Raw genomic sequence first — 15000 nt, 5'->3', positions numbered from 1 at the left:
CCGGTGCCGAGAGGATAAGAGCGTCTGGAGAAGAGCGTCTGGAGAAGAGCGTCTGCCAAATTCCTTAAATGTAAATGAGTGAAATCATTAATTAAGGTTAAGTCAGTTTTAATGTCTATTTATTTTATATTTGATTACATTTAAATATCTTTTCTAAATTTTTCGATTGTTTTTATTTGCAAACAATTTGATTATAGTGTTGGAAATTTGTAATATTGGTAATATTTTTGGGCAGCTGGAACGAATTATCTGCATTTACATTATTTCCAATGAGGCAATGTGTTTCACAATACAAAATTTCACCTTAAGATCTCGCCTCTGGGACGGACTGAACTCTTTTCTCATTCCTTCACACGCGTTCTTCTGTTCTTGCCCCCTTTTCCTGTTCTGTGCCCCTAGCACTTCATGTTGACATTTTGACCACATGGTGCCACGAAGCCTCGTGATCGAGTGTACCACTGTTTTGACCCCCTCCCCCTCCTCCTGCCCCTCCCCTTTGCATAGCGCCCCCTATGTGCGACATGTGCTGCGTTCTTCGTCCTACCATCTCTGGCTGCGGTGAGGAGAGTTAAGGACTCCGTGCCGTTCTGATTGCAGATAAATGAGATCAGATCTGGTGTGATGGAGGAACAGCTCTCTTTGTGTTGTGAATGTCAGACACACACTGATACACATCGCCTTCCTGCTCTGGTGTTTTCTCTGGGGAAGCAGATGAGATGTCTGATGTAACTGATGTCAGGCACTGTTTTCATTTCTCTGGCACGTTAGCACATCGCCGCTCTCTCTCTCTCTCTCTCTCTCTCTCTCTCTCTCTCTCTCTCACTGTTTTAGCTCTTTAACAGACGTAGACGTTGTATTTCTCACTAAAGCTCCTCTGATACTCCTTCTACGGTTAGAAATAGACACACGTGGCGTATTCCTAACCGCAGAAGGTTTTTTGTAGGAGAGACGCAGAGGTCCTGCTGTAGTTCCGCAGCTGATTATTACTGTAGTGCCGGGGGTTAGGGTGCTTTAGTCTCTGCACTCTTTTGGTTTGTTTGGATGTTTTATGTCCAGACATGTGTGATGTACACAAATCCTGCACTTTAGTAAAAGCAGAACTATCACAGGAAAAATATTACTCAAGTAAAGGTAGAAGTCTTCCATTTACATCTACTGAGTAGAAATTACTGAAATGCTGAGTTTGTATTAGCTCACTGTAGTCTTTCAGTTACAGTAAGAGTCTGTTTTCATCACTATCTGCCCTCGTCTCCACTTCTGATGTCACACACCTGCTACATGATTAGGGAAGGCAAATCATGCAATTACACATAACTGTCAGCAGATGGCATTATTAGCACTTTAAATACCGCACGCCACTCTGGCTGTGTAACGCACTGGCGTGCAGAAATGTAAGAGAGTATAAGGTACAGATATGTGATGTAGGATTTAGTCGAGTAAAAGCAAAACATACGCGCTAATAAAACTACTCAAGTAAAGTACTTCAAACTTACGAGTAAGGAGTGAATGTTCTGTTACAGGAACGCGGCCGACACCGTGATGATCATGTTTCATTCCTTAAGTGTACAGGAGACACGCTGCACACACTGTCGCATTGCATTTAAACACATTCCTACAAAACCTGGGCTCGTGATCGGATTCTTTGGGGAATGAAGACGGATCGGTGACGGGAGTGAAGACGACGTCCCCGCTGCGGATTTATTAAAATAGACATGATTGAATTGTCTGTAAGATAAGAAAGATAAGATAAGATGTGCCTTTATTCGTCCCACAGTGGGGAAACTTCTTTGTCACAGCAGCTCAGAAAAATGTGCAAATAGAAAGTACTGTAGGGACGGCTGTAGGGACGGCTGTAGGGACGGCTGTAGGGACGGCGCATCAAACAGGAGAAAAGAAAAACAATACAACAGTTAGACTTTCAAACAAACTGCGCTGGGACGAGATTACACAGTTACAATGGCCTTACTGCACAGCTGCTCTCACACAAACATGTAGTCCACTGATCAGTGATGTAGGAGAAGCTCACACACACACACACACACACACACACACACACACACACACACACACAGCATCAGTGATGCCCACAGATGACGTCTGTTCTAGCACGCTTTAAACGAAAAGGAAGGCACGTCAGCTATTTTTAAAAAAGAGCAAAAGTGTACCGCGTTTCGACTGAAAAGCAAGTGTTCCTCAAATTGAGTCATCTCTTAAAAATCATCCTGCCACACACACACACACACACACACACACACACACACACACACACACACACACACACACACACACACACACACACACACACACACAAGTGCTATAAGAGGCTCAGTGGGGATCAAAGCTCGACTGTGAAGGATTACTCCTCCTCCTGTGTGTGTCGGAAAACTGAAACCTGAGTACCTGCACTCAAACTCTCATCCTCCTCTCTCGTCCCTCTCCCTGTCACTCATACCCCCCCCCCCAGTTTAATAGCAGCTCTAATCTCGGTGTCAGTAAACATCTTCAGTCCACTTGACATTTCTTAAATCTGCTGTAATTATTCCTCAATCACAGCCGACTGCTGGAGAGAACTGAATTAAATATTGTAGATTCTGTGGCGGGAAAATTCAGAGCCTTCTGTCCGTCTGAGACGTCGGTCTGTTGTTCAGACGTACAGTAGGCCACTTCTATGGAAATGTTCCTCAAAGCATTATTAAGTCGTATCCATGATGGTGACGGAGAGAAGGAGAGCTGCATTATGCATGTGACATTCTGCAACACTGTAACAAGTGGTATGGGATATACCTCAGGGTTGCCAGATCACACTAATGAAATCCTCCCTAGGCAGTGCTTAAAAATTTTGATTTAAATCCACACCTCCGGCCGTATACACATGGCCTGCACCTGCAGATTCTATCAAACAACGATCCAAAAAAATTAGGAAAAACTTCCAAAAAGCAAAACTTGAACTTAGTGGGGACTTAAATGTGTTTGGAGCGCAAACTTAAACTTGACACGCTCGGGGCACTGATCCCCCAATTGGACACCAGAGTGGAGAGAGCCCGAGGAGAGAGAGCCCGAGGAGAGAGAGAGCCCGAGGAGAGAGAGAGCCCGAGGAGAGAGAGTCCGAGGAGAGAGAGAGTCCGAGGAGGGAGAGAGCCCGAGGAGGGAGAGAGCCCGAGGAGGGAGAGCCCGAGGAGAGAGAGCCCGAGGAGAGAGAGAGTCCGAGGAGAGAGAGAGTCCGAGGAGAGAGAGAGCCCGAGGAGAGAGAGAGCCCGAGGAGAGAGAGAGCCCGAGGAGAGAGAGCCCGAGGGGAGAGAGAGCCCGAGGAGAGAGAGAGTCCGAGGAGAGAGAGAGTCCGAGGAGAGAGAGAGCCCGAGGAGAGAGAGAGCCCGAGGAGAGAGAGAGTCCGAGGAGAGAGAGAGCCCGAGGAGAGAGAGAGCCCGAGGAGAGAGAGAGCCCGAGGAGAGAGAGCCCGAGGGGAGAGAGAGCCCGAGGGGAGAGAGAGCCCGAGGAGAGAGAGAGAGCCCGAGGGGAGAGAGAGTCCGAGGGGAGAGAGAGTCCGAGGAGAGAGAGAGAGCCCGAGGAGAGAGAGAGCCCGAGGGGAGAGAGAGAGCCCGAGGGGAGAGAGAGAGCCCGAGGGGAGAGAGAGAGTCCGAGGAGAGAGAGAGCCCGAGGGGAGAGAGAGCCCGAGGGGAGAGAGAGCCCGAGGGGAGAGAGAGCCCGAGGAGAGAGAGAGCCCGAGGAGAGAGAGAGTCCAAAGAGAGAGAGAGTCCGAGGGGAGAGAGAGTCCGAGGGGAGAGAGAGTCCGAGGAGAGAGAGAGCCCGAGGAGAGAGAGAGCCCGAGGAGAGAGAGAGCCCGAGGGGAGAGAGAGCCCGAGGAGGGAGAGAGAGCCCGAGGAGTGAGAGAGAGCCCGAGGGGAGAGAGAGCCCGAGGATTGAGAGAGCCCGAGGAGGGAGAGAGCCCGAGGGGAGAGAGAGAGCCCGAGGGGAGAGAGAGTCCGAGGGGAGAGAGAGTCCGAGGGGAGAGAGAGCCCGAGGGGAGAGAGAGCCCGAGGAGGGAGAGAGCCCGAGGGGAGAGAGAGCCCGAGGGGAGAGAGAGCCCGAGGGGAGAGAGAGCCCGAGGAGAGAGAGAGCCCGAGGAGAGAGAGAGAGTCCGAGGAGAGAGAGAGCCCGAGGTGTTATTAGCCTCCGAGACACAGTTTCACCCTGAGATTATAAACAGCCACATAAAAATCTCCCGTGCTGTGGTTTCTTTGCAGATATAATATCATACAGATATAATTCCTGTATAAACAATTCCCTAGCCTTAGTTTAAAATGATGTTAAATAATAATAATTAAAAAAAGAATCAAATAAATGCATAATTAATTACATTTTTTTTGTGTTATTTTGTTTTACTTAAAGAAATTTAACCATCAACTCAATATTGGCTTTAAAAGAATTTAAAAGAAGTAAAAAAGTATTGAAAATGACAAAACAAACAATGCAACATAAAACTCAACATGCAGTATAAAGGGTTATGAAACGTACAAAAAAAATCAATAAGTTCAAATAGTAAATAAAAAAGGCACCTCCTTAATGTGTAACTTTATTTAAAAATAATAAAGATTACAGACGAGAGGCCAAGGGGAAGGATAGAATAAATACAATGAGGAGGTGTTTGTGTCGGGAAACTAGCGGATGATCGGGAAACTAGCGGATGATACCGTAGAAAAAAAGACTATTAAAACGTTTCCCAACCAGAAGCCGTGGGTGGATAAAACCATCCGCGACGCTCTGAGATCTCGCACCGCTGCCTACAACACGGGACTCGCGTCGGGGGACATGGAACCGTACAAGGCTGCGTCATACAGCGTCCGGAAGGCGGTGAAAGAGGCGAAGCAGCGCTACGGAAGGAAACTAGAGTCACAACTCCAACAGAGTGACTCTAGGAGCCTGTGGCAGGGATTAAGGACAATAACGGATTATAAAGCACCAACATCCGGTATGATAAACGCAGACGTGTCTCTGGCAGACGAGTTGAACACTTTCTATGCTCGCTTCGAGGCTGCAGCTAAAGACGCTAGCGATGCTAATGCTAGCGGCGCTAACGGCTGCAGACAGGAAGTCACTGCCAGCACCGGAAGCGCGTTCATCATCACCGAGCACGACGTGAGGAGAGCCTTCAAGAGAGTGAACACCAGGAAAGCAGCAGGACCAGACGGCATCTCAGGCCGTATCCTCAGAGCCTGCGCAGACCAGCTAGCACCTGTGTTCACTGAGATATTCAACATCTCTTTATCTCAGTCGGTGATCCCCACATGCTTCAAAGAATCCATCATTGTTCCTGTCCCAAAGAAACCTCATCCTGCTTCCCTCAATGATTATCGCCCTGTAGCCCTCACCTCAGTAGTGATGAAGTGCTTTGAACGCCTGGTCAGAGACTTCATCATCTCTTCACTACCAGACACACTTGACCCACTACAGTTTGCTTATCGTCCAAACCGTTCCACGGACGATGCAATCTCTCATCTCCTCCATACATCTCTCACTCACCTGGACTCTCGGAGGGGGAATTATGTGAAAATGCTCTTCATCGACTACAGTTCTGCATTTAATACCATAATTCCCTCCACACTTACCACCAAGCTGGAGCACCTGGGACTCAGCTCATCCATGTGTCAGTGGATCTCCAATTTTCTGACTGGCAGACCACAGGCAGTAAGGATGGGCGGACATGTCTCAGCCTCCCTCACTCTCAGCACTGGAGCCCCCCAGGGTTGTGTTCTGAGCCCCCTGTTGTACTCTCTGTACACCCACGACTGCGTGGCCACTACCAGCTCCACCACCATCATCAAGTTTGCTGACGACACTGTTGTGGTGGGCCTGATCACGAACAACGATGAGACGGCCTACCTGGAGGAGGTTGGAAATCTGGAGAACTGGTGCCAGAGAAACAATCTCCTCCTGAACGTCAGTAAGACAAAGGAGCTGATAGTGGACTTCAGTACAAAGCAGGTGAGGAACTACCAGACCCCCGTCATCAACAGGAGCCCAGTGGAGAGAGTGGACAGCTTCAGATACCTCGGTGTTCACATCACGCAGGACCTGGCATGGTCCTGTCACATCAACACCGTGGTAAAAAAGGCCCGGCAGCGTCTCTACCACCTCAGACGCTTGAGAGACTTTAGACTGCCCTCCAAGGTGCTCAGGAATTTCTACTCCTGCACCATAGAGAGCATCCTGACGGGAAATATCACGACCTGGTTCGGGAACAGCACCATGCAGGACAGACGAGCTCTACAGAGGGTGGTGCGATCAGCTGAGCGCATCATCCGCATCGAGCTCCCTGACCTGCAATCGATTTACAGCAAGCGGTGCTTGACCAAGGCCAGGAAGATCGTGAAGGACCTCAGTCACCCCAATAACGGACTGTTTACTCTGTTGCGGTCTGGGAAGCGATTCCGCTCCTTGAAGACCAACACAGAGAGACTAAGGAGGAGCTTCTTCCCGCAGGCGATAAGGTCTCTCAACCACAACCACGAACTAACACAATCTTTCCATAATTGATCAAATCTATCAATCCTTTTACATCCATGAACACTATGAACACTATGGACAATTACACGCTCACCTTCCCTCATATCTACACTACATTTTGTACATCTACATCCTGGACCATTGCACAAAGACACTTTAATAACTTTGCACACCTACCTTCACAACTACACTACATGTTTACGTTTACATCCTGGACCAGTGCACAAAGACACTTTAATAACCTCTGCACAAAGACACTTTGTTCTATGCATATTTGCACACCAGTACAGTATATTTCAATTTGTACAGTATATTTCTATTTTTATGCACATCATATTTCTATGTACAGTATATTTCTATTTTTATGCATCTCATATTTCTATTTTTATTTTTAGTTCCATTTTTTTCTAGCACATTTTTATTTTTAGTTCTATTTTTTCCTAGTTTAATTTAATTTTTTAATTTATTTTTTTATCGTATTCTTTTATTTATATTTATTTCTTATTTGTAAACTTTAATTCTCTTTTAGGGTCAATAGCAGTCGTATAATACATTTCACTACATTTCGTACTGTGTATGTTTGTGTATGTGACAAATAAAATTTGAATTTGAATTTTGAATTTGTGTCTGCATGGATTTTTAAAAAATATTCATTGATTAGCATTAAATTCACACACACACACACACACACACACAGTCATCCATTTCTTTGTTCGTATGACAAATTGCTGATAACAAACACCGTTTATTGTCGCCTTTTTACTGTTGACACTAACGACGTGATTCCAGCTGCTTTATCTGATTGGTGAGAGCGGAGTGAATCTGACACACACACACACACACACACACACCTGGGCTCCATCACTCTGGTTTTCTTTCTTCTCGGTTCCAGAACGTTGTCATTTCTTTATTTAGTGGATGATTTTATTCAATCGCTCCCTCTCGCTCTCGCTCTGCTTTACACCTTTAATGTACAAACATGAGGAGAAAAGAAAGGAGAGAAAAGATTTCTCTGAAAGTTTTCAGGAGTCCGTTTAACACGTTTAAACTCTTTTTTCCATTTCGGACGGATTAATCATTAAAATCTAAATGAGAATGATTCCTGCTACGACGCGCGGCTAATTGCCTTTTCATACAGCAGCGCTGGTCGTCTTCGTAGAGACGGGGAACTGGTTTCCTTGGAAACCTGCGAGAGGCGGAAGCTAAAAATAAAAAGCCCTTTTTCACACAAATCATCTGTTCTGTCACACTCCACAGAACAGGTATGACATTTCATTCGCTCGCGATTCTGCGGCTCCTCGTTCCCTTTCCACAGCTGAGCTCTGAGCTCCAGAACAGACTCCTCCACCTCCTCCATCTTCTTCTGGGGGGTTTCTTACTGAAAAGCATAAAAGCCAACAACACTCACTCCTCTGTTCGCTCCCTCGTTACTATAAAGTGCACTGTTTAGCGCGCGATCATTTCCCATAATGCACTGTAAACCTGCTTTCACCCTGAAGCTCCCCGACGCAGAGCGCCGATCAGAATCCACTCTTTATTTAATTATATACCACAATGTGTTCATGACACAATCATTTGTTATTTTTGCTTTAGTGCTACACTAATGAACACTGGTTACCGTGACAACACGCAACACCTCCCTCGAACCTCTCAGGAAATCAGAACATTCAGAGTTTGAGGTTTGTTTATTAGAGAAATTTGTTTACTCGTTCTGGAAGCTGTTGTTGATTAGAAGTGCAGAATAATACAGGACAGATTACACTCGCAAGTTTCACCCAACCGTCTCTTAGGACAAAAGTAATGACACCCTGTAAACAGAGCGTGGCAGTGGGCGAGCCGTCTAACTGGAAGCGCGATACGATATCGATCACGATGCTACGCTGCTGATTTGGTTTGACTTGTTAATATCCGATTTTAATGTTTACAAATTTTGTTACAATTCTAAACAAACTTGCTCCTTCCACACGTGATGCTGTACCGCCTGCTAACGTGTGAATAATAAAGTGCAGACTTATACAAATAAAAAAGTAATAATTAAAAACCTATTTTGCATTCAGTGCTGTGATGGATGACGTGCGTGATGCATCTCTCCTACAAACCTCATGCAGTAGCACTCTCTCACTCTTGCATTCTTTCACTGTTCAGTCGTCATTTTTGTGATTTGTCTTTTATGGAGATTTGTGGGCGGGGCTAAGGGAAGCCTTCATACATCCGGGGACAATTTTCAGTTTAACACACACAAATTTACTGAAAAGTTATAAACTCGTCTTGTCTCGTGACTCACTGACTTCCTCACCAGTCTTTAGGAATCTGTGTTTCACGTTAGTGACGTTTATTTGAATTCAGAAAAACCAAAGAAATACTAGAATTAGCTCAGATCAGATTAATAAAATGAGGTATGTGTATTGGCTGTCGGGCCTGGATGCATTTCAAACAATATCAGTCCATTAGTATTAAATCATTCAACACACACACACACACACACACACACACACAGAGTAATTGAAGCACCTGGAAAATCCATTTCTTTGTTCTCTGTAATGACAATCCGCTGATAACAAACACTTTTTATTGGCGACGCTGTTCGCAGGAATAGCGTCATTCGACCAGTCGCTGTTTCTGATTAGCGAGCGAGCGCTGAGACGGGACAAAGCCGGGATGGATGCGTGGATGCCGTCGCTCTGTTTTTAGCTCTTTTCTTCCTGTGCAGGTGTTTAGAATTTCCTGTCATTTGTCGGAGCTGGAGAGATGAAGAGAGGGAGAGGGAGGCTTTAATCAGTCCATTAGCATGAGAAAAACATTAGCATGGCCCAAACAAGAGTACTTTTAAATCATAAAATCACGTGTGTGTGTGTGTGTGTGTGTGTGTGTTTGTGTGTGTGAGAAAGAGAGAGTAAGTAATTAATGCTAATCAGTCTCCTTTCTCATTAAGAAATATATGATATCATTTCCTATTCCTGTTTTTTTTGTCTCTGTTTCTTCAGTCCTTCTATTGTGACCTTGAGCTAATCGCAGCGCTCCAGGGTGGATAGAGGGATTTCTTGCAGAAAAAAAAGAGTCTGTTTCTTCTTATCAGAAATGTGGGGAAATGGAACGATAGAGAGATATGGAGGAACGAAGAAGAAAGGACGAGGTTCTAGCTTAAGAGCCGCGGCAATAATCCTCTGGTGGCAATAAACCAGAGAGAGAGAGAGAGAGAGAGGCGCAGTGAGTGAGAGAGCGAAAGAGAGAGACAGACTAACAGATACTGTGGAAAGAGAAAAAAAACAGAAATTCAGAGGACAAATACTACATCCTTGTGGCACACCTAAACTTTTAGACTTATGCTATGATAGTGCATGTGTGTGTGGGTGGGTGTGTGTGCTTATGTGCACGCATGACTGTGTGTGTGCGTGCGTGTGTGGGTGTGTGTATGGGGGTCAGCAATAGCTAATCATAGCACATATTGAGTTGTCATGGGAACATTGCAAAACTTCAGTTTAACCGTGTGTCGGTTAGCAAGCCATCATTAGCTCTCTCTCTATGTTACTCTCTCTCTCTTCTCTGTCTCTTTCTATGTTTCACTCTCTCTCCTATCTCTCTCTGTCTTTCGCTCTCTCTCTCTTTCCTTTGTCTCTCTCTATGTTTCACTCTCTTTCTCTTCTATCTCTCTCTCTCTTTCCTCTGTCTCTTTCTATGTTTTACTCTCTCTCTCTCTCTGTCTCTCTCTCTCTCTCTCTGTCTTTCTCTCTCTCTCTCTCTCTCTCTCTCTCTCTCACACACTCTCTCCTCTGTCTCTCTCTCATATTCAGTGTGTAGGGAATGTTCTGACATTGCGCTTGGTGAGAGACTGTAATGAGCTTCTCGTTCTTTGTTGTAGCTCCTCCCTGGACTTGCTGTGTGTACTGCTTTGATTTGATGTGGATTAGAACATGTCAGTGTGATCTAGTCCACATTTAGTTCATCTTTTTATCTGCTCATGTCCCTAATTTGGAGATTAGATATAAGATCAGATATCTAACAGGTGAACTTACAACTTGTGAAAATCCTCCTAAAGAACCTCTACAGTCCTCCGGAACATTTATTGTTCTTTAAGTGACTTATTTTACATAAGTGTGTGTGTGTGTGTGTGTGTGTGTGTGTGTGTGTGTGTGAGTGAACATCGTGCTGCAGGGAAAATGGCTCCTCTTAACCATCCACCAATAGTTTCCACTATTTAGCAACGCTGTGTCCCATTAACAGCTCATCACTCTGTCCTTATGGCCGTGTGATAAAACAATCTGCTCTGAAATACGCAGCGCGTCTGAACTTTATTGCTTTTATTAGAGATATAAAGAATATCCAAAAGCTAATTATGAGATCTAACGTAATATTTTATTTTTAAATCATAATTTCCAACCTATCAGCCATTTATATTTTGGATGTAAACAGAAAATTAAACCCCCCTAAAAACAACACACAGCTTTTTCAGATAAATAGTTAAAACAGATAAATGAGTTATAGTTTATATAAATAGTTTTTTTCTTGTATAGTTTGTTTATTTTATTTTATCTGCAAAAATTTATTCTTTTAAAATGTCATTGTTTTAATTTAACTTTAGATTTGAGAATCGACTCCAAGAACAACAACAACAAAAAAAAATGACTTAATGATTCCATTCAAAAGATCTGAATCAAAGAGTCGACTCGTTTGTGAACTGCAGGTCGCCGCCTACCTCATTTCCACTACACTGGTGCTGGTGCCAGGTGCCGGTGTTCTGTCCATTTTTGCTGCCTAGTCGAAAAATGCTACCGTAGCACAAATCGATAGCAGAGTCTATCGATTTACGCTACCGTAATTCGTACGGTAAACCTTTTCACCGGGGTAATGGCACTGAAGGTAGTTAGGAGTTCATTCGCACTTATTGTTACTAAGGTTTTTGTAAATTAATAAATGCTGACCGAAATTATTGGAAAACTACACTATGGACGTTCAGTGTTATTAGAAGAGCTTCAAGTATACCAAAAGATGTAAATGTGGGTGTTTTTATTTGAGTATTAAACCTTTTTCATGATAGTTTTCTGCTCTAAGTTTTTATTTTCCTCAACGTTAAGGCTCATTCATGACAATTTATGCAGAAACTCAATTGTTTCGGTCAAAGTATAAGAAAAACAGTTTAGACTCACCGTCAACCGAAGTCTCAGCACCAAGGTAGCATGGATTTATGGGCGTGGAAACAGAGTGCAAACTTGTGTGACTGCGCATGCGCAGATACGGTATGTAGCACAACTCGATGGGTAGCATTTTTTGATTGAACACCGGTTCTGGTGCTCGGCCGGTGCTGGACTGGAAACCACTGAGAACCGGCCCGCATTTATGCTAGACAGGAGCTCAGCGGGAGCTGCATGATAACACGTCACAGGCCACGCCCACTAAACAGAAACGACCATGGCTAAAGTCAGTTTGCTGGTTATTCTCCTAACTATGAAATGTATTTCAGTATCTAAAAGCAGCTAAATCTTTTGCTCCTCCACCGCTGCCACTTTTACACAGCGCCTTCTTTTTGTCCCTGTAGACTTTCTTCAGTGTTTTTAGCTTATTCACTATTCGGTCGGTTGTTCGTGTGAAGCCTGCGACTATTAGTTCTTCTCTTATTTCCTCATACACTTATTTTTTCTTAAAGCACTTTCTAATTGGTGCTGAATCTTGGCGGATGTCCAAATTGCTAAAAACGCGTTTGTTTTGTCCGCGCTCCACATTAACGGACTTTGGGTCTACGCCTTTTTTTTTTAACGCTCCCTATAACTCCGCCCACCGCTGATGATGTCACGGGTTTTCGTGACTAGACCAGCAGAGTTTAGGTGCCGGTTCGGTGCTTATTTTAGGGCATCGGCACCAATTGTTTTCTGTGGAAAAGCGCGGCACTGGTTCCAAAATTGGGAACCGGCACGGGAACCAGAGCAGTGGAAAAGGGGTAGTTTAACCGAATCTTCACTTCCAGATTAAAACGTCTGTGGCGAAAAAGTTGTTAATATGTTTATAACTTTTAGCGAGTTTGACAAATTACCTCAGAATTTGAGCTAGCTAACTAGCTTCAATAAAACTCTGTAATCTGCATGTTAACACACACAGAGGAAGACAACAGCACAATGAACCTGTCTCTCTATCTCTCCCTCTCTCTCTTGTCTCTCCTGTTTCTCTCTCTCTCTCTCTCTCCTTCTCTCTCTCTCTCTCTCTCCTTCTCTCTCTCTCTCTCTCTCTCTCTCTCTCTCTCTCTCTCTCTCTCCTGTCTCCCTCCTGTCTCCCTCTCTCTCTTGTCTCTCCTGTCTGTCTCTCAGGGAGGTGTTGGTGCAGAAGAAGAGAGCAGTGTGTGTCGGTCTACCATCCACAGAGCTGCAAGAGAAGCAGAGGACAAGCCTGGCAGCACCTCTCCCACCTGAAAAGCGAGGTGTGTGTGTGTGTGTGTGTGTGTGTGTGTGTGTGTGTGTGTGTGTGTGTGTGTGTGTGAGTGTGTACACACTTGCATGAAAGAGTGAGAACAAGAGGACGTAATTACTGTGAGTGGTCTTAAAGTGTATGGCCACTTTAGCTGTGAGAGAGGGGGGGGAGGAGGGGGAGGGGGGGAGAGGAGACTGAGAGCTGGAGAGATGGAACGAGATAAAATTAGAGAGAGAGATGGAAAGAGAATGTATTCATGCTGTGTTGAAAGTTTTTATCCCTTAACTTTAACGCTAACCTTTTCCTCGCTCTTTCTTTCCATCTCTCTGGTTGTCATGGTGACCACCTACGCTCAGCACCACGCTCTGATCTCTATTTTTACCGCAGTAACTGTGGAACTCGAGCAGTCTTTGTGTGTGGATCATTCCAGAATTTCATGTGTAATGTTTGTCCCGGTGTCCACACTGTCTCCGGGAGCAGATTGGTGGCGTCCTCAGGGTGTCCCTGCACGCTCAGATCGGTCACAGCGACCCGAGCCAATCACGGAACCTGCGTGGTCACATGGGTAGTGTTTCCCCCCCCGCCCCCTAGCGGTAATAAGCGGTCTCTGAATGTCTCTGAGGGTCCATGTGATGGCCTTCGCCCTGCCTGCTTACTAGCAATCACATCATTTTCACTTCAACACAAGATCAGGGTTGTAACCTGCAGGTGTTACCTAACCCTTTTATTTTTAATTTATTTAAGTCCTGTAACCTCGTGCAGCTTTGGAGAAAACGTACAAGTCATTTAATAATCTGTGTTTTACTTAAAAAATACACTTGAATAAGTTTATTCTCTCAACAGCTCTAACCTCATCGGCTCTGATCTCGTTCCTGGACGAGCTGAGTTTGTGTTTGTAAAAGTTAGAGTTGTGTTCGGCTTCTCAATGAAGTACAGTGTTAGACTCGCAGTCAGAGAGAGACTGGGGTGAGACTGGGGTGACACTGGGGTGACACTGGGGTGAGACTGGGGTGAGACTGGGGTGAAACTGGGGTGAGACTGGGGTGAGACTCGTGTGAGACTGGGGTGAGACTGGGATGAGACTGGGGTGAGACTCGTGTGAGACTGGGGTGAGACTGGGCGATTGTTTCTTTAGTCAGTGCAGGAAAATGTTTTTTTCTAAAGCATGTAGGACTAAACACACACACACACACACACACACACACATATGAAATATATTATAAGGTGTGTATTCTGATATACTCCATATTGTGTGTATTCTCTGTGTAGTTGTGATCATTCCATTGGTGGATGAGGATGAAGACAAGGTCTTGTCCCTCGTTTTGGTGAGTGTTCTCCATCACAGAACACACACACACACACACACACACACACAGATCTAGAAGCTGAGATTTTGAAGTTGATTTAGCGGGCGTCTCGCTCCAAGGCCCGTGATTCAATCCATCATCGTTCCTCCTGCCAGCGCAGTCGAGTCTCGGCTGCTCACTGAAAATGAAAAGTTCGACTCGCGCGAATGTGATTAGAGAAATGGAAGTAAACGGCTTCAATAAAAGTTAGAAGCTTTTGTTTTCATTCCAAACGCTGTGCAAATGGAACGTCTGGAAAATGTAAACTGTGTGTTTCCTCCCACTACACTGGAGTGGGTTCTCTGAAGAGAAGCAGAAAGCTTCAGGAGAGCCGCCACTTTGTCTCTGATACGTCTTTATCGGAAGGCTTTTATGTTTTATCTTAATATTATTCTGAAACGTTTCCATCTCAACAAAAAATGATAATAATTTTTCCATCGTAGCTCTTATATCTGATAAACGTGTGCTCTCATCTCCATAACGTCTCTATTTGTAGTTCAACTTTTCTTTTTTTGAAGCTGGTCCAAAGTCGAGCTCATCAACATGAATTCATTCAGTCTATTTAGTCCTCGTTCTGTTAAAGCTCATTAAATCTCCTTTACTTACCGGCGTGTAATGTTAACGAGGGAACACGCGGCTCATAAAGCCTTTCCATAAAGTGCTCCGAACGCGCGGCGTCGTTAACGTTTACGCTCGTCTGAGTTCACGAGCGAATTTCTGTCCAGAGCATCTCATCATGTAGCAACAAGGTCAACAT

The 15000-nt window shown here is 44.9% G+C and overlaps 1 protein-coding gene across 12 annotated transcripts in view; it reads left to right on the top strand.

The window, feature by feature from the left end:
• The window catches only part of LOC128532862 (cGMP-dependent 3',5'-cyclic phosphodiesterase), a 168863-nt gene that overhangs the window by 116322 nt on the left and 37541 nt on the right, over nucleotides 1–15000 (top strand). For all 12 annotated transcript variants that reach the window (XM_053506973.1, XM_053506969.1, XM_053506979.1 and 9 more), the window contains 2 exons: nucleotides 12798–12907; nucleotides 14167–14222. In XM_053506973.1, coding sequence (XP_053362948.1) covers nucleotides 12798–12907; nucleotides 14167–14222 — 166 coding nt within the window. The remainder of the gene's footprint in view (nucleotides 1–12797; nucleotides 12908–14166; nucleotides 14223–15000) is intronic.

The sequence above is a fragment of the Clarias gariepinus genome, chromosome 11 (assembly GCF_024256425.1).
Source record: "Clarias gariepinus isolate MV-2021 ecotype Netherlands chromosome 11, CGAR_prim_01v2, whole genome shotgun sequence".
Lineage (NCBI taxonomy): Eukaryota > Metazoa > Chordata > Actinopteri > Siluriformes > Clariidae > Clarias > Clarias gariepinus.
This window is presented reverse-complemented; position numbering and strand designations above follow the sequence as displayed.